This window comes from Cucurbita moschata, unplaced genomic scaffold (genome assembly GCF_002738365.1).
Source record: "Cucurbita moschata cultivar Rifu unplaced genomic scaffold, Cmos_1.0 Cmo_Scf00026, whole genome shotgun sequence".
NCBI lineage: Eukaryota > Viridiplantae > Streptophyta > Magnoliopsida > Cucurbitales > Cucurbitaceae > Cucurbita > Cucurbita moschata.
Window position 1 is genome coordinate 3,454,384 of NW_019268542.1, and position 26,642 is coordinate 3,481,025.

The window sequence follows — 26,642 nt, forward strand, 5'->3', positions numbered from 1 at the left end:
TATATATATATATATATATATATATATATATATATATATTACTTTATCCATAGATATTTTATTCAAAAATTAGAACCCACTCTAAAAAAAAAATTCTTTTTTTTTTAAATATATATAAAGTTGAGATCAAATTTGGCAGAATCAAATATCAAATTTTTAAAATTTGTGGGGTGAGATTTGTTCAAAATAATTCATTTATTTTAATATTTAAATTTTACTTGACATTGTTTAAAATAATTGCTACCTCACCAGATTTCTTGAAAAAGTTTCATTTTTAGTGATTCTTTCATTTTCTTTTTTAAATATGCATGTGTCGTTCAAAGAGCGAGTAACACATGTTCTTAACATTAGAGTTCCAGGATTTCGAAGTCGTCGGATCTTTGAAGGTGCCTGACTCTTAAGAGTTAGGAGAAATCTAGACTTTCTAACTAATTTCTAACATTTGGGCACCATCATTTGAATTCGGCCTTATTTCTTGGTCAAGTCATATCATTTAATGAACTATATTTGGTTACCCTTGTTAGAGGAACACGACTCTCCACAATGATATGATATTGTCCACTTTGGGCATAAGCTCTCATGGTTTTGCTTTGGTCTCCCACGAAAGGCCTCATCCCAATGGAGAGAGTATTCTTTATTTATAACCCATGATCATGGAGACTTTCATCATCAACACCTCTCCTCGAACAAAGCACTCATTCTTTGTTTAACCCATGATCATTCTCTAAATTAGCTGGGATGAGACTTTTCATCATCCAACAACCCTAAGTATTTGACCTACTAAGGTATCTTTACTTCATCATAGGGTCACGATCAAAACACTTGACATTATTTAGAGATGGATATATATATATATATATATATATATATATATTTTGTCTAATAAATGACGTGACAACTTGTGATTTTTTATCAAAACTTTTTATTCAACAAATTTGAACCGACACACTAAAATGAATTAAAAACAATGAAGGCCAGAAATTGGCATTCAAAAGAGGATAGCTAGATTTGAAAGAAGATGCAAGAAAAATGTGACGGTGAGTTGTTTTGAAGAATTGATGATGTTTGAATCCCATTTTGGGAAAAAGTTAAAAAAGAGGACCAAATACGTCTGGAAATTGGAATTGGATACCTTATTTGTTGTAAAGTGATAGGCATCCTTGTTTTATGCATATAATTCATAAATATCAACGGGTGGGGCCTCTTTTCTTCCTTTTTTTGGTGCCTAATCTGTTCCTAATTATTTAAACATGAATTCGGATATGTGAAGAACAATCAAAGATTAAAATATAAGTAAAGTTGTAATTAAGTTGAAGAAAAAGTAGGATGGATTTTGTTTACAACAACCAATTCAATCAATCCAACCAACAGCAACAACCACAAAACGCAAGAAAAAAGAATTTAGAAACGAAGCACAGCACACAAACACATAGCACAAACCAAACTAAACACACAGTTTGATGATGAAGCACATCTCGGAATCACTTGGTGATAGCATAAACAGCATAGATGATCCCGGGGAGATATCCGAACAAAGTTAGCACCAAACAGATCCAAAACTCAACCTGTGGAACACCAAATTAGGGTTTAATTACATGTTCATCGAATCAACAACATCGATTAACCAAAGAATAAGAAGAAAAGATGAGAGCGACACAGACCTGGCATCCAAATTTGAGAAACACTCCGAGAGGCGGCAGGAGAATAGCCAGAAGGATATCGATGCAGTTAGCGGTGCCCGGGTCGGCCATGTTTTGCTTATGAAATTTCTTCGGATTCAACAGAGGGGAATGGAGGAGGCGTTAGAAGCAGTGGTAGTGGGTAGCGATGGTGGGGTTAATCCTCTTTGAGACTTCTTTATATATACACCAACTTACACAAGGCAACCAAATTTTTTATTTTTTATTTTTTAAAATTCTTTTATTGGGAATAATAGTAGTCGTGGAGGTGACGTGGCCTTTCCCCATTGGTCATGTTGTGCCCCCCTTATTTACACGTAATTTGCATTCATTGGTGCTTCCTTCCTTCATTCTCCCTTCCCCATTCTATTATTACATTTTTACTAACCTTTTAATTCATGGGTCTACCCAACTCTATTGGTTAAGTCGGTTAAGTCGGGTCGAAAAAATCTTTTGAACTAACTCAAGGTTTTGAGGTGGTTGGATTTGTGATCCGAACCATTCAAATAAAGTTCATAACTCAACCCAACAAATTTTAAAAATCTATCGGTTATGATTTGGGTTTATTAGTCTGGATTGGTTTAATTATTGAATTATATGAACATGGCTCTCCACAATGGTATGATATTGTCAACTTTGAGCATAAGCTCTCATAGATTTGTGATCGGAACTATTCAAATAAAGTTCATAACTCAATCCAACAAAATTTAAAAATCTATTTATGATTTGGGTTTATTAATGTGAATTGGTTTAATTATTGTGATGTCCCACGTTGGTTGGGGAGGAGAACAAACCACCATTTGTAAGGGTGTGGAAACCTTTCTCTGGTAGACGCGTTTTAAAGCCTTGAGAGGAAGCCCGAAAGAGAAAGCCCAAAGAGGACAATATCTACTAGCGGTGGATTTGGGTCGTTACAAATGATATCAGAGCCAGACACCGAATGATGTGCCAGCCTTCTTGCTATTCCCCGAAGGGGGTAGACACGAGACGATGTGCTAGTAAGGACGCTGGCCCCAAAGGGGGGTGGATTTGGGGGTGGTCCCACATTGATTGGAGAAAGGAAAGAATGTCAGTGAGGATGCTGGGCCCCAAAGGGGGTGGATTGTGATGTCCCACATTGGTTGGGGAGGAGAACAAACCATCATTTATAAGGGTGTGGAAACCTTCCCCTAGTAGATGCGTTTTAAAGCATTGAGGGGAAGCCCGAAAGGGAAAGCCATAGAGAACAGTATTTGCTAGTGGTAGATCTAGGTCGTTACAAATGGTATCAGAGCCAGACACCAAACGATGTGCCAGCCTTCTCACTATTCCCTGAAGGGGGGTAGACACGAGGCAGTATGCTAGTAAGGACGTTGGGCCCTAAAAAGGGTGGATTTGGAGGTGATCCCACATCAATTGGAGGAAGGAAAAAGTGCTAGCGAGAACACTGGGCATTATTTATAAGGGTGTTTCCTGGTCCCACATCAATTGGAGGAAGGAAAAAGTGCTAGCGAGAACACTGGGCATTATTTATAAGGGTGTTTCCTGGTCCCACATCAATTGGAGGAAGGAAAAAGTGCTAGCGAGGACGCTGGGCTCCTAAGGGGATGGATTGTGATGTCCCACATTGGTTGGGGGGAGAACAAAGCTCAAAGATAAGGACGTTGGGCCCTAAAAAGGGTGGATTTGGAGGTGGTCCCACATCAATTGGAGGAAGGAAAAAGTGCTAGCGAGAACACTGGGCATTATTTATAAGGGTGTTTCCTGGTCCCACATCAATTGGAGGAAGGAAAAAGTGCTAGCGAGGACGCTGGGCTCCTAAGGGGATGGATTGTGATGTCCCACATTGGTTGGGGGGAGAACAAAGCTCAAAGACGCTGGGCTCCTAAGGGGATGGATTGTGATGTCCCACATTGGTTGGGGGGAGAACAAAGCTCAAAGATAAGGACGTTGGGCCCTAAAAAGGGTGGATTTGGAGGTGGTCCCACATCAATTGGAGGAAGGAAAAAGTGCTAGCGAGAACACTGGGCATTATTTATAAGGGTGTTTCCTGGTCCCACATCAATTGGAGGAAGGAAAAAGTGCTAGCGAGGACGCTGGGCTCCTAAGGGGATGGATTGTGATGTCCCACATTGGTTGGGGGGAGAACAAAGCTCAAAGACGCTGGGCTCCTAAGGGGATGGATTGTGATGTCCCACATTGGTTGGGGGGAGAACAAAGCTCAAAGAGGACAATTTCTGCTAGCGATAGATGTGTACCGTTACAATTATTGAGTTATATGAACACTCCTAATCCATTTAGAGTGTCGTGGTATAATAAAAAATTGTTGTACATAAGAAAGCGCGTGATTAAAAGAATTAAAATTTGAAACAGCGAGAAAGGATGGTGGGCTAACGAGTGCAAACAAAGTGACGTAAAAGAGAGCAAAAAAAAAAAAAAAAAAATTAAACGAGACACGTGTCGGGGAGATGGTTTTGAAACGAAGAGATCCAACGGTGGAGATGTTGCCGCATCTGGCAACTGCAAATGCGAGGGCGGAGATTAAAGCGCTTTAACTTGGCACGTGGAATGGTCCCTTCCTTCCCTCTCAAGCTCTTGGCACATAAGCACGTGAAGCTAACCGGCCAGTCACGTGGAGGTTAAATGCGTTTCCACGTGTATTTTATTTTTTCTTGACGCAAAAAGGTTATGAAAATTCCAGGTATATTATTGTTATTAACAAATAAAATAAAATAAAATAAAAAAGAGTTGTAAATGAGAAAGGACACGTGAAATTGGATTCTGGTTGGGTGCCTAGCTGGTTCATAAACATCTTTTTCGATGCCAACCAAAAGAAGGATTAGTAGGGATTGATTTCCACGAAATACAACCAATTAATTAAACTTTGACTTTACACTTTATATTCATTTTTTCTAATATTAATTTAATTTATTGATTAAGATATCATAAGCCTACATTGGTTATGATAGTCGAACACGACTCTCCACAATGGTATGATATTGTCTACTTTGAGCATAAGCTCTCATGGCTTTGATTTGGGCTTCACCAAAATGTCTCATTCCAATGGAGAGAGTATTATTTGTTTATAAGCCCATGATCATTCCCTAAATTAGTCGATGTGGGACTTTCATCATCCAATAGGTTAATTCAGTGGAAGATCGAGGAATACTTATGCTCAAAGTGAAGCCACGAGAGTTTATGTTCAAAGTGGACAATATCATACCATTGTAGAGATTCGTGATTCTTAACATGGCATCAGAATCATACCCTAAACTTAGTCATATCAATAGAATGCTCAAATATCGAACAAAGAATTGTGAGTCTTGAAGGTATAGTCAAAAGTGACTAAAGTGTCCAATAAAGGATGAAGGTGTACTTTGTTTAAGGGCTCCAGAGAAAATGGTCATTTTAACTTTGTTTTAAAAAAAATTCAAAAATACCCTCCCACTTTTAAAAATATTTAAAAAAATACTAAAAATTTCAAAAGTCTTATTAATATCCATATACTTATTTAAAAATTAAAAAAAAAACACCTTTATTTAAAAAATAAAAAAAATACTTTTACAGGTAATATATGGATGATATCGTTTGTATCTTGTATCATCAACACCTTTATTCTTTTAGAATCTATTGATAGTATTTTTTATAATTGAATAGACTATAAAATATATATATTAATGGTAATACTTTTTTTTATCGAAATAAAAGGTGTTATTACTGCACTTAAATTTATAATCATTTTTATTTTTTTAAGTTGAAAAGTATTAATGAATTTTTTTTGAATTTCAAAAATAATTTTGAAACACTCAAAGTTTGTATATTTCCAGGAAAGTATTAAGCGTTTTTATTCAAAATTATTTTTTCGAACATTTTTAAAAAATTTAATATAATTATTAATTTATTTTTCCATTTAACTTTATATACTTTAACTAAAAAAAATTTATTCTCATATATTTAGAGATGTCCACGAGCCGGGATAAAGACAAGAGAGGCTTCTGCTTCTCTGTCTCCTATTTTATTTTCTATTTTTGTAAAAAAATTTATTTATTTTTGTAGAAAAATGTAGGAATATATTTAATATATAAGAAATGAAGCAAGAGAGAAGGGAATTTGAGCCGCGTAGGAGTCCTTGTATAACGGCTTGCATGCTTCCCTGTCAAAATTTAGTGCAACTTATTTTAGTTTGAATTAGTTATGGAATATATGATATTCGTAATCTTCCAGAATATATTAGTTAGGAAATATATTTTAGATATCGTAATCAGTTGAATTTGAATAGTAGTATATTTTATTTTATTATCAGGATTTAGTTAGTTTATATTTTCTTGGTAGATATTATTTAGTATCTTGTATCCTATTTAAAGGTCGTGAATATCAATGAAGATAGAACATTCGATCCCAATTCTTTTTTCTTATTCTTAAATCTGTATTCTTTCGTTGAGTAATAATATTTTCATATCTATGCACACTTTTGAGTGGTAGATATTGCGTCATTCCTCTCTTAGTTGCCGAAAAATTGGTCACACGCGTTACGTGCGTTGTCAACAACAAACGCGTATCCCACAACCCACTCAATTACACCAAAATATTTATTATCATCCTCATCAAATAACGTCGAGTTTGTTCTCACATGTAATATAGAATCAATTTCAGCAAAACACGTTAACTGTGAAATTCCTATAATCAAGTTATAAAAAAAATGTGTAGTTGGTTAGTATAGATAATAACTTTCAATTCTTTTAAACATTTTTTAATCAAGAAAAGCTCGGTATATTTTAATAAATTTATAGTATCATCTATATTTAAAATCATGTTATATCCAAATAGAGGGGAAAAAGTGATGAGGTGGACAGCTGAGGTGGCAACCCAGTAGAATAGCGAAACGTGGCGATAAGAGAATGAAACAAAATTCAAACGGACAAATCATCACAATATGACACGTTTCCCACCTTCTCTCTCCTGACAGGCAACCTATTCCCGTTTCAAATCTCACTTTTTTTTTTTTTTGAAGAAAATTTTGGAGGGTTGATTTTGTCGATTTAGAGGTAATTTTTGTAAATTTTATTTACCGTTTATTTTGTCTTATATTGGAATTTTAGAATTTAGAATGTGATAGGATGTGATTGCACATTCAATCTTCAACCTAAAAAATATTGGAATATGTCACGATCCGATTTTCGAAGCTTTGAAGCTCGGACTGTGACTCAAAAGATCAAATCAAAAGTAAATAAAATTAAAAAGAAAATAAAGAGAGGAGTAAAATAAAAAGATGAAAATCCAACAAAATTAAAATAGAAGAAAGGGGAGTGTAATTTTTTTTTTTTTTTAAATATTTCAAAAGAGGATTTAAGTTTAGAAAAAGGAAATAAAATACAAATATAAAATAAATTTGCAAAAGATTCCAAAATATCAAAAAGGGACTGATGCTCCGGAACGACCCTCTCTGTGACCGCATAGCTCTCGAACGCTCCTCCACCTCGACCGGCACCTGACAAAAAAGGTAGAAAGGAATGAGTATAAAAATTATACTTAATAAGCCACCTACTTGTAGTCTCTCTTCATATCCTAATTTAACAGGTTCCCACGGTTTCCTATTTCGGTCTTAAGACATATGGTTCTAATCTTAATCCCTTGGAGCTTGCCCCTTGGGTTTCACCGGTTTATCGTCCTTTCATTAGACGTTTAGAGGTTCCTTACGCCAAGCTAATATGGTCGGTATCTCTCTATGAGGCGCTACCTCTACATGGCTATCTAGGACTACATGGTATCTAGCCTAGGGGTGTGCTGAATACCCCTACGCCTATATAGTCCTCCTATGGGGGGCGAGACCCAACCCGTTCCCATGCAGCTAATGGACTGTACGACGTGAGGACACATTTCCCATGCGAAATGGCTAAGAGTAGTAAGAACTGATCAGGGACCCTTGGTTCTCTCACGAAGCTATAGATACCGTTCTCACACTAGCAATCTATGAACACTCCTGAGGTATCTTGTTGCCATGGTAATTAGCTAAGTTCTTAGGGGAAAGTTAAGTCTGGCTAGAGCGACATATCGCTCCTAACAGTAACCCCCTAAGCATATCATAGAAATGGACACTAGAAAATAACAAAGTGTGCATACAACCGTCTTCTAATATTGTCACAGCCCAATATTTTACTACGGACAGTGACTAACGACACGACACAGATGCACAAGAGATTTAAATATGAAGTAGCGAAAATCATCAAATTTCAATAAAGTTTTTCGAACGATAAACACAGAACACAAGACCGTTTGGAAAATAAATTTAAAAAGAATGCGAATACAAAAATGATGACTAAGACTGGACTGACGCCCCGGGACAACCCATTCCTCTGTGACAATTCCCTTCAGATCACGCCCACTCTTGACCGACGCCTCGCGCCCCTAAAAAAAAAGAAAACATAGCAAGGATGAGTATAAAAATTATACTCAGTAAGCCACCTACTTGTAGGCTCTTTTCGCATCTTAATTTAGCAGAACTCCCACGGTTTCCTAATTCGGTTCTAGGACATCGGGTTCTAACCTTAGTCTCTTGGGGCTTGCCCCTTGGGTTTCACCGGTTCATCGTCCTTTCATTAGTCACCTAGAGGTTCCTTATGCCAAGCTAATATGGTCGGTATCTCTCTATGAGGCGCTACCTCTACATGGCTATCTAGAACTACATGGTACCTAGCCTAGGGGTGTGCTGAATACCCCTACGCCCATATAGTCCTCCTATGGGGGGCGCGACCCAACCCGTTCCCATGCAGCTAATGGGCTGTACGACGTGGGGACACATTTCCCATGCGAAATGGCTAAGAACAGTAAGGACTGATCAGGGACCCTTGGTCCTCCCACGAAGCTATAGATACCGTTCTCACGCTAGCAATCTATGAACCCCCTTAGGTACTTTCTTACCGTGGTAAACCGCTAAGTTTCTAGGGGAAAATTAAGTCTGTCTAGAGCGGCATATCGCTCCTAAAAGAAATTCCCTAATCTTATCATAGAAATGGGCCCTAGCAATTAACAGAGGGTGCATGCAATCTTCTTCTAACATCATAGTATGTGATTCATGCAAACTAGGCATACCGGCTCAACGGGGCGATGACCTCCATCAAGCACCCAGAGCACGAGGTTCGCGTTCAATGGGGCAAATTCGTCCATCGAGCACCCGAAACCCGGCATACACAATTCTAACATAAATTAAACGCATGCATACGTACAACGGAAGCTTAAGGCATACAAGCAACACTCAGATAATTCACCCAACACATCGTAACAATCCATCTAATTAATCTCATTCATGGAGAGCTAATTTAAGGCAAAATTACTAACATGCATACATACAATTCCAAGCGAACCCTACAAGTATTTCTTCCTAAATACCGGGTGGTGACTTACCTGGTTGACGCGTGCCCTTTCGCTAGCGTTTCTTTGCCCGTGAGGTGTCCAACACTACTGATTTCTCTAAATTAAGTCCCTATCCACGTAAAAACAGTATTAGAACTGGAGCCGGGACAAAAATCGAGAAAACAGAAAACAACCGGGCCAAACTGGCCGTTCCACGCGCGCTCACGCGCCCAGCAGCACGCTGGAAGTGCGTGGCCACGTGCGCGGGAAGGCGCCAGCCGCAGGCTGCACGCGCGCCCAATTCTGCACAGTCGCGGGTCGCCCGGCCCGGCCCGGTCCGGTCGGCTCGGCTCGCGTTGCGATTCGGCCCGGCTTGCAGGCGACATGTGTCGATGCCTCGCTGGAGCTGCGTTGCTCCAGCCGGTGGTCGACGCGTGTCCGGCGCCTGTCGCCGCCCTCCGTCGCTCGCCGGCCGTTTTTTTTTTTTTTTTTCTTCTCTGTCCTCTGGAAACCGAAACCCAGTCGGTTTTTGTTTTCCGATTTTCATATCTTTCGATCCGTAGATCGGATCAATATGATTCCTTCGGCAACGTTCTAGATCGTGTTACAGGCTACGTCCTAGTATTCTTTTTATAATTTTTTTCTTGACTATCGGAGGATTTAAGAACGCCGGAAGTTCGCTCACCATTCTCGGATGACCCTCGGATCTCCGCCTTTGGGTTGAGGTCTCGGCCAAACTTCTTCACAGACCGTGCGTGAGTTGTTCCTAGGTGAAGATTTCAACATTTTAGGGTCGATTCATGTAGGGGAAAACTCAGATCTGAGCAATATCGTTCAGAAACCTTACCCCGCGAAATGTTCTTAGGCTTTGATGGTGCGTAGGCCTTGATAACCCCTCAATCCTGGTACGAGTCTCGTCTGGAGATGGATTCCGGCGGTGGTCCGTTAATCTTCCCGGCCGACCTCTCTCTAACCTCTCTCTAACCTCTTCTTTCTTTTGCAGGCAATCTAGCTGGATTTTCCTTGGACCCCTATTTAGGTTGGAGGGGCAAAATGACATTTTTGCCCCTTAGTTGACTTAGCCCCCCCCCCCCTTTTTTTTTTTTTTTTTTTTTTTTTGCGTTACAAATTCTCCCCTCCTTAGGAACTTTCGTCCCCGAAAGTAGCTATCCCTTGGAAGAGTTCGGGATAAGCTTTCCTCACGTCCTCTTCTCGTTCCAAGGTTGCCTCTTCCTCACGGCGGTTACCCCATGAGACCTTTACCAAGGGAATATCTTTGTTACGCAACCGCCTAGTGTCTCGAGCTAAAATCCTGCTAGGCTGTTCCTCGTAAGACAGATCTTCTCGAAGAGGAAGCATCCCATGCTCGATTACATGAGTAGGGTCGGGAGAATACTTTCGCAGCATGGATACCTGGAACACATTGTGCACGGCGGCAAGGTTCGGTGGTAGGGCAATTCTATAAGCCACAGCCCCGACTCTGTCCAGAATCTCGAAGGGGCCTATGAACCTTGGGCTCAATTTCCCTTTCTTCCCGAACCTCAACACCCCCCTTATAGGGGCCACCTTCAGGGACACGTGATCACCCACCTCAAATTCGAGGTCCCTTCTACGCACATCTGCATAGCTTTTCTGTCGACTCTGTGCGGTGAGTATCCTCTGTTTGATTTTCTGCACCGCTGCGTTGGTGACCTGGACCAACTCTGGTCCCATTAGTTGCTGCGTGCCTACCTCTTCCCAAAACACTGGTGTTCGACACCTACGCCCATACAGTGCCTCGAAGGGGGCCATCTGAATGGTCGCTTGATAACTATTGTTGTAGGCAAACTCCATTAAAGGCAGATGTTCGTCCCAACACCCAGCGAAATCTAAGGAGCAGGCTCGCAACATGTCCTCTAAAACCTGATTCAGCCTTTCGGTCTGTCCGTCCGTTTGAGAATGGAATGCTGTACTGAACCTCAACTGAGTTCCTAGTGCCTTCTGAAGACTCCTTCAGAACTGAGAGGTGAACCTGGTGTCCCGGTCTGATACTATGGACACTGGTACCCCGTGCAGGCGTACTATCTCCTTGATATATAACTGAGCCCACCGGTCTACTCGATATGTGGACTTTCCTGGAATAAAGTGGGCTGTCTTAGTCAGTCTGTCTACAATTACCCATACGACGTTGAAACCTTGCTTTGTCTTTGGCAAACCCGAAATGAAATCCATACAGACTGCTTCCCATTTCCACTGAGGGACGCTCAGGGGCTGTAGCAATCCCGCTGGGCGCTGCCTCGGGGCCTTCACCTGCTGGCAGGTCAAGCAACGGCTTACGAAATCTGCTATGTCCCTCTTCATTCCGGACCACCAGTAAAATCTCTTCAGATCCTGATACATCTTTGTACTTCCAGGGTGGAACACATAAGATGTATCGTGGGCTTCGGTCATAATATCTTTTAAGATTCCCTCGTCTCGGGGAACGCACAGGCGGTTTTGCCATAGCAGACCCCCGTCTGAGGAGATAGAATACCCTACTGGACTCTCTGTCTCCATCTGACTCCACACTTTACTGAGGTGTTCATCAGACCTCTGAGCGTCGATAACTTTCTTTCGTAGGGTAGGCTGTATAGTTAACTGTGCTATCTGAACATTACCACCTTTAATCACCACGTCTATCCCAGCCCTCTTCATCTCATCTTGTAGTTTTTCCTGTGTGGTGATCATCACAGAAGTATGCACAGCCTTCCTGCTCAATGCATCAGCTACCACGTTGGCTTTGCCTGGATGGTACAGAATCTCTATGTCATAATCCTTTACCAGCTCCAACCATCGCCTCTGTCTCATATTGAGCTCCTTCTGCGTGAATAAGTACTTGAGGCTCTTATGATCAGTGAAGACTTGTACTTTTTCCCCATACAGGTAGTGCCGCCACGTTTTTAGAGCGAATACTACCGCTGCTAACTCGAGATCATGCGTGGGGTAGTTTCGTTCATATTCTTTCAATTGTCGAGAAGCATACGCTATCACCTTACCTTTCTGCATGAGCACACACCCCAAGCCTTTCCCTGATGCATCACTGTACACCACGAGATTACCTGACCCATCTGGAACCGTAAGGACTGGTGCAGTTACCAACCTCTTCTTGAGTTCCTGGAAACTCTGTTCGCAGACTGGAGTCCAAGCAAAGGGCTTGCCCTTCTTGGTTAGCTGAGTCAGCGCCGAGGAAATTTTGGAGAAATCCTGAACAAACCTTCTGTAATAACCAGCTAGCCCAAGAAAACTCCTCACCTCTGTGACTGTGGTCGGCTGTGGCCACCTCATCACTGCTTCTATCTTAGCTGGGTCCACTGTGATCCCCTTGCTTGACACCACGTGACCCAGAAACGCAACTTTAGACAACCAAAACTCACACTTAGAGAACTTGGCATACAACTGCTGAGCTCTCAGTATTGTCAAGACTTTTCTGAGGTGTATTTCATGATCTGCCTCTGACTTAGAGTATACCAGAATGTCGTCGATGAACACTATGACAAAGGTGTCTAAGAATTCCTTAAACACCCTGTTCATTAGTTCCATGAAAACAGCTGGTGCATTGGTAAGGCCAAAAGACATAACGAGAAACTCGTAATGCCCATAACGACTTCTGAAGGCTGTCTTGGGTATATCCCCTTCCCTGACCCTCAACTGATGATACCCCGACCTTAGGTCAATTTTGGAGAAAACTGTTGCTCCCTGTAGCTGATCAAACAGGTCGTCAATTCTCGGGAGAGGGTACTTATTCTTTATAGTGACCTTGTTTAATTCCCTGTAATCAATACACATCCGCATGGACCCGTCCTTCTTCTTGACAAACAGAACAGGGGCTCCCCAGGGTGATACACTGGGTCGGATGAAACCCTTATCCAACAACTCCTGTAACTGTTCCTTCAATTCCCTGAGTTCTGCAGGTGCCATCCTGTAAGGTGCCTTGGAGATCGGCACCGTTCCTGGTTCTAAATCGATCCCAAAATCGACTTCCCTAGCTGGGGGCAAACCCGGCAGATCCTCCGGAAAGACATCTACGAACTCCCTGACGATGTGTACCGATGAGGTTTTTTGTTTGTTACTATTATCTAAGGTCACGCTGGCTAGGAATGCAATTGCGCCACTACGAATCAACTTCTTAGCCCTTAGCGAGGTTATGACGCTCGGGACACCTTTGGAAGTGGCTCCCTTGTAGGTAAAGATGTCCCCTGACGGGAGCCTGAGAGTCACTATTCGGGTCTCGCAGTCTATCAAAACGCGATTCCCGCCTAGCCAATCCATACCCAAGATGACATCGAAGTCTTGCATCCTTAACACTATCAGTGTAGCTTCGATGACACGCCCTGCTATCGTTACTCCACCTCCCTTCACCCTATGGGTAGCTAGCAACAGCTCATGAGCAGGGGTAGACACTGATAGGGTAATCTCTAAAAGTTCTTTCTCTAGCTGTGCTAGCTCTACAAACTCTTCAGATACGAATGAATGCGTCGAACCCGAATCAAACAACACTAATGCAAGATGACCAAATACGGGTAGCGTACTTGTGACAACCGCGTCCGGCTGGTCAGCTTGCCTGGCTGTTGTTGCATGGGCTACAGCTCGCCCCTGCTGATGTTGGCCGGCTTGGCCCCTCTGATGCTGTACTGCAGGCAGGTTGACACGCTGATCGTTTCTCTGAGGGCAATCCACTGCAAAGTGCCCTACCTGACCGCATCTGTAGCAGGCGCCTGTTCCTTCTCTGCATTCCCCCGTGTGAGGACGCCGACAATTAGGGCACAAAGTCATGTTCCGTACCGGGGCTCTCCCTCGCCTATCAGTGCGGCCACGGGGTGGTCTGCCAGTTCTGGGGTGGTTAGGGTATGCCCCCTTTCCCTGGGCCGCAGTGTGGGATGATTATGCTATTCCCAACTGAAGCTTGTCGGTACGGGGCGAGTCGAGCAGGGTTGCCACCTGAAGGGCTTTCGTATAGACAAAGGATGACTGGGATGCCACATTCCCCCTTAGTTCTTCCCTCAGGCCAGCAATAAATCGTTCGCCCTTCAACTCCTCAGAACTAACATAGGCTGGAGAAAACCTTGCCAGCCTATTGAACTCCAAGTCATAATCCCCCACTGATCTGTCTCCCTGTTTCAATGCGAGGAACGCGGCCTGCATTTTCACTCTGGCAGTGATTGGGTAGTATTTGTGGAGGTATGCGTCTTTAAACTGACACCATGTAATAAACTCTCCTTGTGGTACTATGGTTTTCTGAGCACCTTTCCACCAGAAGTGCGCTTCTCCTTTCAGCATATATGTCCCACAATGGACTTCATACTTTGGTGGGCAGTTCATAAAATGGAAGGCCGTTTCTATGGCCTCTAGCCAATTCTCAGCGGCAATAGGATCCATCTTGCCTCCGTCAAAGGAAGGCGGTTTATGCCTTTGGAAATCTCTCAAGTAGCGGGACTCCACAGTCATAGTCCCTGAATCCTTGCCCCCTTGCCCTGTTGACTGATTAGACATCATGGTCTGAATCATCTGGTTCGTCAGAGCCTGATTTTCCATCGACGTCATCATGAACGTCTGAAACATCTCCGCTGAGGGCATGGCTAATGGCTGGTTTAGTGGGACTGCTGTACACGGGGTTGGATCTGATGGGGCCTCCTCGGAGAAGGGAGTAGTAGGGGGTGTCTCGAGCAGCCTTCGGGCCTTGGCCTTCATTCGGCGTCTTTTTGATCTTGATGGCTGTGGTACTGTCCCCTCGCTAGTTTGGGGCATATCCCCAACCTCCTCCTGAGGTTCAGGTTGTTCCTCTTCAGGTATTGGAACCGAGGTGTCCTGAACTTCCTCTCTTCTTCCCCTTCTAGGTCCTGGCCCTACATACGGTTCGCGTCTCTTTGGTGCCATTATCTACCACGATAACAAAGAACTATGGTCACAATTCATCCACAACACATCTCCTAGGTAATGTGCGATATAATGCCCTAGTCAGTCATGGTATGCTCTATAAATACTAACTTAATCTTTGTCTCTATGTTTCCGTCGCGTGAGAACGTCTGGTCGTGAGCGGCATGTGATTGACGAGCGAAGTCACAGAGGACACGACTCTCTACCCTAAATGTCTACAGGACCTATAACCTGACGGCTCTGATACCAAATTTGTCACAGCCCAATATTTTACTACGGACAGTGACTAACGACACGACACAGATGCACAAGAGATTTAAATATGAAGTAGCGAAAATCATCAAATTTCAATAAAGTTTTTCGAACGATAAACACAGAACACAAGACCGTTTGGAAAATAAATTTAAAAAGAATGCGAATACAAAAATGATGACTAAGACTGGACTGACGCCCCGGGACAACCCATTCCTCTGTGACAATTCCCTTCAGATCACGCCCACTCTTGACCGACGCCTCGCGCCCCTGAAAAAAAAAGAAAACATAGCAAGGATGAGTATAAAAATTATACTCAGTAAGCCACCTACTTGTAGGCTCTTTTCGCATCTTAATTTAGCAGAACTCCCACGGTTTCCTAATTCGGTTCTAGGACATCGGGTTCTAACCTTAGTCTCTTGGGGCTTGCCCCTTGGGTTTCACCGGTTCATCGTCCTTTCATTAGTCACCTAGAGGTTCCTTATGCTAAGCTAATATGGTCGGTATCTCTCTATGAGGCGCTACCTCTACATGGCTATCTAGAACTACATGGTACCTAGCCTAGGGGTGTGCTGAATACCTCTACGCCCATATAGTCCTCCTATGGGGGGCGCGACCCAACCCGTTCCCATGCAGCTAATGGGCTGTACGACGTGGGGACACATTTCCCATGCGAAATGGCTAAGAACAGTAAGGACTGATCAGGGACCCTTGGTCCTCCCACGAAGCTATAGATACCGTTCTCACGCTAGCAATCTATGAACCCCCTTAGGTACTTTCTTACCGTGGTAAACCGCTAAGTTTCTAGGGGAAAATTAAGTCTGTCTAGAGCGACATATCGCTCCTATCCAAGATTCCCTAATCTTATCAAAGAAATGGGCCCTAGCAATTAACAGAGGGTGCATGTAATCTTCTTCTAACATCATAGTATGTGATTCATGCAAGCTAGGCATACCGGCTCAACGGGGCGATGACCTCCATCAAGCACCCAGAGCACGAAGTTCGCGCTCAATGGGGCGAATTCGTCCATCAAACACCCGAACCCGGCCTACTCAATTCCACACATCAAATAACGCATGCATACATACGGCGGAAGCCTAAGGCATACAAGCGACACTCATGTAATTTACACAATTCAAACACAACAGATAAACTGACTAGTAACTTACATGAAGAGCTAATCTGAAGCAGAGTTACTAGCATGCATGCAATCTGAGCGATTCCTACAAGTATTTCTTCCTAAATACCGGGTGGTGACTTACCTGGTTGACGCGTGCCCTTTCGCTAGCGTTTCTTTGCCCGTGAGGTGTCCAACTCTACTGATTTCTCTAAATTAAGTCCCTATCCACGTAAAAACAGTATTAGAACTGAAGCCGGGGCAAAAATCGAGAAAACAGAAAACAACCGGGCCAAACTGGCCGTTCCACGCGCGCTCACGCGCCCAGCAGCACGCTGGAAGTGCGTGGCCACGCGCGCGGGAAGGTGCCAGCCGCAGGCTGCACGCGCGCCTGCCACGCGCACCCAATTAGTCGCGGGTCGCCCGGCCCGGCCCGGTCCAGTCGGCTCGGCTCGGTCCGGTCGGCTCGGCTCGCGTTGCGATTCGGCCCGGCTTGCAGGCGACATGTGTCGACGCCTCGCTGGAGCTGCGTTGCTCCAGCCGGTGGTCGACGCGTGTCCGGCGCCTGTCGCCGCCCTCCGTCGCTCGCCGGGCGTTTTTTTTTTCTTCTCTGTCCTTTGGAAACCGAAACCCAGTCGGTTTTTGTTTTCCGATTTTCATATCTTTCGATCCGTAGATCGGATCAATATGATTCCTTCGGCAACGTTCTAGATCGTGTTACAGGCTACGTCCTAGTATTCTTTTTATAATTTTTTTCTTGACTATCGGAGGATTTAAGAACGCCGGAATTTCGCTCACCGTTCTCGGATGACCCTCGGATCTCCGCCTTTGGGTTGAGGTCTCGGCCAAACTTCTTCACAGACCGTGCGTGAGTTGTTCCTAGGTGAAGATTTCAACATTTTAGGGTCGATTCACGTAGGGGAAAACTCAGATCTGAGCAATATCGTTCAGAAACCTTACCCCGCGAAATGTTCTTAGGCTTTGATGGTGCGTAGGCCTTGATAGCCCCTCAATCCTGGTACGAGTCTCGTCTGGAGATGGATTCCGGCGGTGGTCCGTTAATCTTCCCGGCCGACCTCTCTCTAACCTCTCTCTAACCTCTTCTTTCTTTTGCAGGCAATCTGGCTGGATTTTCCTTGGACCCCTATTTGGGTTGGAGGGGCAAAATGACATTTTTGCCCCTCAGTTGACTTAGCCCCTTTTTTTTTTTTGTTACAAATATCATAATATATAATTCATGCAAACTAGGCACGCTGGCTCAACGGAGCGATGACCTCCATCTAGCACTCAGAACACAAAGTTCGCGCTCAATGGGGCGAATTCATCCATCGAGCACCCAGAACACGAAATACGCAATTCCAACATAAATTAAACACATGCATACGTACAACAGAAGCTTAAAGCATACAAGCAACACTCAGATAATTCACCCAACGTATCATAACAATCCATCTGACTAATCTCATTCATGGAGAGCTAATTTAAGGCAAAATTACTAACATGCATACATACAATCCAAGCGAAACCTACAAGTATTTCTTCCTAAATACCGGGTGGTGACTTACCTGGTTGACGCGTGCCCTTTCGCTAGCGTTTCTTTGCCCGTGAGGTGTCCAAAAATACTGATTTCCTTAAATTAGGTTCCTATTCACATAAAAACAATATTAGAACTGGAATCGGGACAAAAATCGGGCAAACAGAGGGCAACCGGGCCAAAACGGCCGTTTCGCGCGCGCTCACGCGCTAGTAGTGCGCTGGGAGTGTGAGGGCCACGCGCGCGGGAATGCGCCAATCGCAGGTCGCACGCGCGGCAGCTTCTGCGCAGTCGTGGGTCGGTCGGTTCGGTTCGGCTCGGCTCGGCTCGCGTTTTTGGTTCGGCTCGGCTTTCCGGGTGACACGTGTCATCGCCTCGCTGGAGCTGCGTTGCTCTAGCCGACGGTTGATGCGTGTCCGAGCTTGTCGCCGCCCTCCGCCCGACCTCTTTTTTTTTTTTTCTCTGTTCTTTGAAATCCGTAACACAGTTTCCTTTTCCGATTTTCATATCTTTTGATCCGTAGATCGGATCGATATGGTTTCTTCGACAAAGTTCTAGATCGTGTTACGGGCTATGTCCTAGTATATTTTTTTGTAATTTTTGCTTGACTACTGGACGAGTTAAGAACGTCGGAAGTTCGCTCATCGTTCTCGGACGATTCTCGGGTTTCAGCCTTCGGATCGAGGTTTCAGCCAAACTTCTTCAAAGATCATGTAGAGAGTTGTTCCTAAATGAATATATCAAGATTTCAGATCTTGATTCACAAAGAAAAACTGTAGATCTAAGAAAACATTCAAGATCTTACCTCGCGGGTTTTTTCTGATTTCTTGATGGAAAATGGGATTCCGACCACCCAGATTCTCTTTTCCCTTCCAAGAAGGGCTCCTTGCATCATGATCTTAACCGGAGTAAACTCCGATGGTAGTTTCCGATGAGTCTTCCGGCCGTTCATTCTTCCTCTTCTCTCTCTAGGTTCTCTCTAGCCCCTTTCTCTCACTATTTTTCTTTTGCAGGACTCTTGATAGGGTTTCCTTTGGACCCGTTTAGTGATTGGAGGGGCAAACTTACCTATTTGCCCCTCTCTCGACTTTTCCTTTTTTTTTTCTATCTCTATTTCTCTTTCTTCGGGTATTACAGAATCTGACTAACACAACCAACACAACTTTCAAAATACATAAAGATGGAGTTCATAAAGAGCATAAAAAACACAAGACATCAATCTAGTCGACTTGTATAGCCCTGTAACTTGTGCATGCTCTTGCCTCGAACATTCCATCTAACTTTCATCTTAAAAAGATTGAAAGTAGTATGAATGATTATAAAAATACTCTGGAAGTAGCTTTCTTATAGTTCTTTAAGTTTTATGTCATAAGTTCATACGGTGTCTTATTCAAACTTAAGAGTTCGTTTCTAAATTGTAGGCCAGGCTATATACTAGGTATACTTAGATTTGTTAGAATCGCACACACTCGATCGAGATGAACACAAAAAACAAAATAAAGAAAATGCAAGGAGAACTCTAGCTAAAAGGTTTATATTGATGACTATAGATATGCACATAAACAAAATACACAAACTACATTTTCAAATCTCTCTGCAGGATGGGTATATTATATATATAGTTGTAGCTTACTATATATATAAATATAAATATAAATATAAATATCTACCACATATTATTATCTACCATATATATATAGCTTTAAAGATATAACTTTTTACTATAGATATATATATAACTATTTATTATTTATGACAATTTATATGTTTTACCAAATATAGCTTTACTGTGTAATATATCATACCAAATATAGTTGCACTATGCATAACAGTTGAATAAGCTATAAATAAGCTCCATATTCCAAGAAGATTCTCCTCAATTGAACTTAGGATTATAGTAGTTCGGTCAAACTCGATCTACTCTACTCTCAAACACCTCTTGTGAATTTGAATAAAAACTTTTCTTACTCTTTCCACGGATCAGAGCAAAAATGTTACACCGCTTTTTTTAGAGTATTAGAATAAATTCAATCATTTCCATGGCTTAGGATTGAACTGTTACAAATTTTGGATTTTTGAAGAATATACCACAACTATTGTAGATTTATAATTTGAATACTCACAATACAATAGAATCCTCTCTCGAGAATATGAAGAAAAATAAAAATTGGAAGCTTGGAGAGATCGGTAAGGAAGACTTCAGAAAAATAGAGGATACAAAAAATGTAAAAAAATTGTGGGTTGATTACGAAGAAGATAATGAATTTAAATATGAGGAGTGAAATTTTGAGTTACCAATTTGAAATTCGAAATTACCACACTAAAATTTTAATTAAAAATAGGTTCGTTATAAAATAAAAAAATAAAATATAATTAAACTAGTTAATTTGAGATTAAGGGCTAGAAAGGCAGTCCTTTTAAGAGTTCCTTGTCGATCATTGTGAACCTTGTCGATCATTATCATGATTCACATGGACCTAATGCTAGTAGGTTCTTGAGGTGCGACCTTAACGTCCGTATTCCAACCTATACTTCTCATCATACCGTTATGGATACTGTTATCAAATTCTCTAAAAGAGTTCCGTTGATATCCTCTTAGTAGGCCCCATAACATAAGTAGCATGAAGGGGTTATGACCCTCAATCAAGTCAACAATGTCTAACCTATGTAGCCCCTCGTCCTCATCCAAACAAGTTTATGGTTAGGGAGTGATTGCTGTTAGATGAACACGACCCTCTGCAATGATATGATATTGTCCGCTTTGAGCATAAGCTCTCATGGCTTTGCTTTGGGCTTCTCCAAAATACCTCATACCAACGGAGAGAGTGAGAGTGTTCCTTGATTATAAACTCATGATTATTCCCTAAATTAGCCGATGTGGGACTTTCATCATCCAACACCTCTCCTCGAACAAAGTGCGCCTCCCCTTAATCGAGGCTTGACTCCTTTGGAGCCTTAGTCATTTTTTACTACCCTCGAGGAGGTTTGACTCCTTTTCTTTTGGAGTCATTTGTTCAATATTTGAGGATTTACCAATCTATTGGCATGACTAAGTTTAGGGCATGACTCTGATACCATGTTAGACAAACACGACCCTCCACAATGATATGATATTGTCCACTTTGAGCATAAGCTTTCATAACTTTGCTTTGGGCTTCCCTAAAAGGCCTCGTACCAACCGAGAACAAACATGACTGAAACATCCAACATGTAGCCACAGACAACACGCTAAGTAATACCTTATCACTTCACACACAAAATCCACAAATTTGAAGTCGATGTACACATGACGGTATAATATCAAATTTTACATTGCAACTATAAGAAACTATGCAAAAAAACCAATCCTCACAACATATATTCTGATAAGTACTTAACTCTGAATCTGGCTATTAAGTGCAGACCATCACTTGACTTTAATATCATCCCTTGGTTGGGAGGAAAGAGTTTTTGAGGTGGGTGACTTCCCAATGATGGCTTTCCTTGCCTTCACCAATGAGTGTTTTAGTTTGGATAAGAGATTGTGCGAGTGCTTCTGAGTGGGGTTTGATGGCACTTCTCCCTTTGTGCTCGCAACTTGTTCATCTTTTACTTCCACCTCAGATACATTGGCACCTTCAAGCCCTGCTACTTGGGGTTCTTCTATCTTGGTTTCTGCTATCAGGTCAACTAATGACTTGCCTGCTACCACAGGATGTTCTTCATTTTGCTGCTCTTTGTTCTTGGAAGCTGTAATGGATTCAGTAGTGTCTTCTGCTATGACTTTGAGTGGAGTTTCAGCAGATTCTGCTACAACACAACTTGCCTCTTTCTCTGCACTTACAAACTCTGTACTTGGCTCTATCACTTCTGTGGGTATGCTAATTTCTTTTGCTATCACTTCTTCCAATTCTTTGTCAACTGCCTGCTCCTTTGGTGTTGGAGCTTCAGCTGTTCCAATCATTTCTTCCATTGGAACAACCTCAATCGCTTCAGCTTCTTTGTTTTGTGCTTCCTTGTCTGCCTCTTTGTCTTCCTCCTCTGTATCTGCTGGAGCCTTGCCACACTCTGCCGTTACTGATGATTCCTCTTGTGCTTTTGGAACAAGGCCCACAATCTCTGATGCTTGTTCTTCTACATTTTGTAGAACCTCCAGACTCTCTTTTTGTATGACTTCTCCTTTATTGTCAGCTGCATCAAACTCCTCCTTTGTACCCTTTTCCAGGAACGCAATGACTGGCAGCTCTGTTGCTTCTCCTACAATGGGTTCGTTCGATGGTCTCTCAGAAACAGGAGGCTCATCCACTGCCCTTGCTTCGGATGTGGCCAAGTTTTCACCTTTTCCTGTCTCTTCTATTTGTTCCGTTACTTTTACTGCTTCACTAAACTTCTTGGTTTGCTACAACAGTACAATGAATCCATAAGATATTGGTGAAGGAATTGACAGATTGAATCAACCATAGCTCTGTTCTAATCTATCAAGATGTTGGTAATGATCTCTTACCCAAATGAAGTAATTGATGCAGTCTGTATTACATGCAAAGTATGAAACATATCACAGAGAAGGGTGTTTAAAGTTAAAAATAGAAGAAACTAAGAAGTGGGTGTTGATCAAGAATCTAAGAACATGAACAAACGATCTTCACATCCATTAATGATTAAGGAAAAACATACCTCATCGGATGTAGAAGCTTGGGTTTGGGTAGCCATAATGATCGTGGATTGAAGAACAAAGCGGCGGTTGTCGGAGTGGTTAAGGATGGAGATTGAAAGAAGATGAAGAAATGAAGGAAAGGAATGAGGCGGTCGGGAAGAAGTCAGAAAAGCTCGACCAAGTCAGTAGAAGAGTAAAGAGAAGAAGCAGCCAAAACCAGTCTGTCACTGACACACTTTTGTCACATGATCTTGCCTGGAGTTATTGATGAGGATGAGGATGATGATATACCATTCCTTTTAGTTCTCTTTTATTTATCATAAACAAAAACAGAATCAAACAGGGTGGAGAGAGAAGCAACTGGGTCTACAGCTTCTGTATTGTTTTAGTTCCTTTTAGTGCTTGTATGTCGCTTCCAACTCGAACTAAAGATCATGGTAGGCTTTATGGAGCTGAATCGAAAGACCAACTATGGCCTGGATATAAAATCCAGTGGGTTTGGCCCATTTGTGCTGTTGGGCTGTTGGGCCAGGCTCATGACCCAGACCAACCCGGCACGAATTATAGGGGTTGGGTTGGATTAGTCTTTTGGATTGAGTTGGGTTGTTTTTTCTAGACTCGGAGTATCCCGGTTCGGTTTTCGGTTCATAGGATAAAAAACCCGGGTTAGACCCGAAACCCAATTAACTTATAAATAACCTTGAAAATGTTAAGATCTGTCGAAGTCGTGATTTGGATTTTTAAAAATATTCATTTTATATTTACATAAATCACTTCAATTAATTTGATATTTCATTTTATTTTTAAACATATGGTAAATAAATCAACAAATATTTATTTATTCATTTTATGCTATTTTTAAATAGTTTTTTTTGTTACTTTATTAGTTTCATTTTATATTTACATAAATTACTTCAATATTTCATTTTGTTTTATTATTTTTAGTTTCATTTTATATTTACATAAATCACTTCATTTTGTTTTTAAACATAAGTAAATAAATTAACAAATATTTATTCATTTTATACTATTTTTAAATACATCGTTTATAATATGTTTTTTTTTTATTACTTTATTATTTTTAGTTTCATTTTATATTTACATAAATTACATTTTGTTTTATTATTTTTAGTTTCATTTTATATTTACATAAATCACTTCATTTTGTTTTTAAACATAAGTAAATAAATTAACAAATATTTATTCATTTTATACTATTTTTAAATACATCGTTTATAATATGTTTTTTTTTTATTACTTTATTATTTTTAGTTTCATTTTATATTTACATAAATTACATTTTGTTTTATTATTTTTAGTTTCATTTTATATTTACATAAATCATTTCAATATTTCATTCTAATTTTTGTTAAATAAGGTTGAGATGTTACATTTTTTTATTTGTTGTCCATGAATTTATTTTTTTTTAATAAATATAAATGGATTTAAATTTATTTGTGAACCTTTAAAATTTTTTTTATCTAAGATTATATCTTGTGAATAAATAAAAAAATTTAAAAAACCTTAAAAAAAAATTAACAATCGGAGGACCCAACCCGAACCCAACCCAACCCGAAAATAAAATAGAAAGTTGAATTGGGTTGGGTTGTGAAAATTTTTGGGTCGGATTGGGTTAACAATCCAACCAACCCGAACTTTTGGGTTGGGTAAAAAAAAAATCTCCGAATCCGACTTAACCCGGACCATATACACCCTGATGAACCCTGATGAGCTTGGAGTAGGTTGGATATAAATATGGGTTTGATTCAACCCAAACTTCACATTTGTGTGTGTTATGACAGTAAAAAATGGAGAGCAGTAGTCCTAATCTGTAGATTCTATGCCGAGAACAGCAGTGGGTTTCGTGAATCTTGTCGACCCAAGTGGTCGAAGAATCGAAGTGAGTTCCCCTTCCAATCAACAATCTTTGCTTGAAACTCGTAGTGATTAATGCAGGAGTACGAGTTATGAGTTGTAAACTACTTCCCCTTCCAACCTCACTGAACAGCCTTATCAATTCAGGGCGGACCCTGAAACATGCCACTCAAATTCATGCCCATCTCATCACCACTGCCTTCCTTTCCCTCCCTTTCCTCTTCAACAACCTCCTCAACTTGTACGCCAAATCTGCTTCTCTCGATCACACCTTGTTGCTCTTCTCCTCAGCCCCACATGACTCTAAGAACGTTGTCTCTTGGACTTCTCTTATCACCCAATTTTCCCGTTCTAAAAGACCCTTTCACGCCCTTACTTTCTTTAACCATATGAGGTGTTCTGGGGTTTATCCCAATCACTACACCTTCTCTGCTGTCTTATCTGCTTGCACTGACACTATGGCTTCTGTTCATGGGGATCAGATGCATTCTTTGATTTGGAAACACGGGTTCCATGCTGACGTCTTTGTTGCCAGTGCGTTACTTGACATGTATGCCAAGTGTTGTGATATGTGCAGGGCCGAGAAGGTGTTCGAGGAAATGCCCCTGAGAAACCTAGTGTCTTGGAACTCTATGATTGTGGGATTCTTGCAGAACAAGCTATATGATCGGGCCATTCTCTTCTTTAAGACGCTTCTACTCGAGAGTCTAACTGCTGTTGATGAGGTAAGCTTTTCTAGTGCTTTGAGTGCTTGTGCCAATGTTGGTAACTGGGAGTTTGGGAAACAAGTTCATGGAGTTGCTCTCAAGCTTGGTGTCAGGAATTTGGTTTATGTAAATAACTCGCTGATTGACATGTATAGTAAGTGTGGCTTGTTTGACGATGTTGTGAAGTTGTTTTCAAACATTGGAGCTAGAGATGTTGTTACTTGGAACATTATGATCATGGCATGCGTTTATAATAACAATTATGAAGATGCCTGCAATAATTTTTGGATGATGAGGAGGGAAGGTTTAATACCTGATGAAGCGTCATACTCCTCTGTTCTTCATTCTTGTGCAAATCTTGCAGCATTATATCAGGGAGCACTCATCCATAATCAGATCATAAAATCTGGATTCGTGAAGAATTTGTGTGTTGCAAGCTCTTTGGTTACGATGTATGCAAAGTGCGGCAGCTTGGTAGATGCTTTTCAGATATTTGAAGAGACTGTGGACCGTAATGTGGTTTGTTGGACAGCCATAATTGCAGCTTGTCAACAACACGGTCATGCTAACCAGGTTGTTGAGTTATTCGAGCAAATGTTGAGAGAGGGGATTAAACCTGACTATATTACTTTCGTTTCTGTTCTCTCTGCTTGCAGCCACACCGGTCGGGTTGAAGAAGGGTTCTTCTACTTTAATTCAATGACTAAAGTGCATGGTATTTACCCTGGCTATGAGCATTATGCGTGTATAGTCGACTTGCTTGGTCGTGCTGGGCAGTTGGATAGAGCTAAGAGGTTTATAGAACTGATGCCTACCAAACCAGACGCCTCTGTATGGGGGGCTCTGCTTAGTGCTTGCAGGAATCATAGCAACCTTGAAATGGGTAAGGAAGTGGCTCAGGAACTTTTTGAATTGGAACCAGATAATCCTGGAAATTATGTGCTGCTTTGTAACATCTTGACACGTAATGGGATGTTACGCGAGGCCGACGAGGTTAGAAGAAAGATGGAAGCCATTGGAGTTAGGAAGGAACCAGGATGCAGCTGGATTGACATAAAGAATTCAACATATGTGTTCACAGTGCATGATAAGTCGCATGAGAAAACGCAGGAGATTTACGAGATGTTGGAGAAGGTGAAGGAGTTGGTAAAGAAGAAAGGGTATGTGGCTGAAACTGAATTTGCAATAAACATGGCAGAAGCATACAAGGAGCAGAGTTTGTGGTACCATAGCGAGAAACTAGCTCTTGCACTTGGGCTGCTCAGCCTTCCCGCCGGGGCTCCAATTAGGATAAAAAAGAACTTAAGAACTTGTGGAGACTGTCATACCGTAATGAAGTTTGCATCAGAAGTTTTTGGGCGAGAGATTATAGTAAGAGACATAAGCAGATTTCATCATTTCACCAATGGCATTTGTTCTTGTGGAGATTACTGGTGATTGATTTAGTTAGAGTTGGTAATATGGATCAAGTTTTTGTTCATCTTGATTTGTTCTTCTATTCATCATTGTTACTTTTCAATTGAGGCAACTGTGATTTATCTGATATCATTATGCTTGCAGTGTGAACCCGGGGATACAAATTGGACCCTGTTTGTCAGTGGAAAACTTCCACTGGGAGTGGGAT

At 41.6% G+C, this 26,642-nt stretch overlaps 4 protein-coding genes across 8 annotated transcripts in view; 1 reads left to right on the forward strand and 3 right to left on the reverse strand.

Moving 5' to 3' along the window:
• The window catches only part of LOC111462030 (muscle M-line assembly protein unc-89-like), a 35,142-nt gene extending 12,349 nt beyond the window's left edge, over window positions 1-22,793 (reverse strand). Inside the window, exons 1-5 of one of the 3 annotated variants that reach the window (XR_002713687.1) lie at window positions 22,457-22,793; window positions 21,651-22,181; window positions 20,747-20,757; window positions 13,556-13,752; window positions 9,060-9,138 (exon numbers count right to left, since the gene is read on the reverse strand). Coding sequence is in view for 2 of the 3 variants with exons in the window: in XM_023105683.1 (XP_022961451.1) it covers window positions 21,210-22,181; window positions 22,457-22,492 (1,008 nt within the window). In the remaining variant the exon portion in view is untranslated. Of the gene's footprint in view, window positions 1-9,059; window positions 9,139-13,555; window positions 13,753-20,746; window positions 20,758-21,014; window positions 22,182-22,456 lie in introns of those variants that run through there. The other 2 variants (XM_023105685.1, XM_023105683.1) reach the window with 2 other exon arrangements.
• On the reverse strand, window positions 1,281-1,853 carry LOC111462034 (hydrophobic protein LTI6B-like). Its single transcript, XM_023105691.1, has 2 exons — window positions 1,662-1,853; window positions 1,281-1,565 (listed from the first exon to the last, which is right to left on the reverse strand). Exons 1-2 carry the CDS (start codon window positions 1,749-1,751, stop codon window positions 1,482-1,484), a joined length of 174 nt encoding a protein of 57 aa, XP_022961459.1. The 5' UTR covers window positions 1,752-1,853; the 3' UTR covers window positions 1,281-1,481.
• Window positions 13,759-18,799, reverse strand: LOC111462031. 2 transcript variants are annotated; one of them, XM_023105686.1, is made up of 3 exons: window positions 18,609-18,799; window positions 17,835-18,530; window positions 13,759-14,903 (listed from the first exon to the last, which is right to left on the reverse strand). In XM_023105686.1, exon 3 carries the CDS (start codon window positions 14,898-14,900, stop codon window positions 13,908-13,910), a length of 993 nt encoding a protein of 330 aa, XP_022961454.1. In that variant the 5' UTR covers window positions 14,901-14,903; window positions 17,835-18,530; window positions 18,609-18,799; the 3' UTR covers window positions 13,759-13,907. The 2 variants fall into 2 exon arrangements, 1 of the variants encoding a protein (XP_022961454.1); XR_002713688.1 differs by lacking the exon at window positions 13,759-14,903 and adding an exon at window positions 15,205-15,422.
• A 1,373-nt stretch (window positions 22,794-24,166) lies between the features above and the next one.
• LOC111462026 (putative pentatricopeptide repeat-containing protein At3g23330) lies at window positions 24,167-26,610 on the forward strand. 2 transcript variants are annotated; one of them, XM_023105679.1, is made up of 2 exons: window positions 24,167-24,333; window positions 24,889-26,610. In XM_023105679.1, the coding sequence occupies exon 2, from the start codon at window positions 24,911-24,913 to the stop codon at window positions 26,453-26,455; it is 1,545 nt and encodes a 514-aa protein (XP_022961447.1). In that variant the 5' UTR covers window positions 24,167-24,333; window positions 24,889-24,910; the 3' UTR covers window positions 26,456-26,610. The 2 variants fall into 2 exon arrangements, with proteins under 2 accessions (XP_022961447.1, XP_022961446.1); XM_023105678.1 differs by lacking the exon at window positions 24,167-24,333 and having other exon boundaries at window positions 24,342-26,473; window positions 26,579-26,594.
• The last annotated feature ends 32 nt before the right edge of the window (window positions 26,611-26,642 follow it).

What these genes read in the sequence shown, in the direction of transcription:
- LOC111462031 (XM_023105686.1), bottom strand. Translation starts at nt 14,900, where the DNA reads ATGGCACCAAAGAGACGCGAACCGTATGTAGGGCCAGGACCTAGAAGG.
- LOC111462034 (XM_023105691.1), bottom strand. Translation starts at nt 1,751, where the DNA reads ATGGCCGACCCGGGCACCGCTAACTGCATCGATATCCTTCTGGCTATT. An exon ending in TTCTCAAATTTGGATGCCAG is followed by an intron (nt 1,566 to 1,661) that starts GTCTGTGTCGCT and finishes GGTGTTCCACAG; the next exon opens with GTTGAGTTTTGGATCTGTTT.
- LOC111462026 (XM_023105678.1), top strand. Translation starts at nt 24,404, where the DNA reads ATGAGTTGTAAACTACTTCCCCTTCCAACCTCACTGAACAGCCTTATC.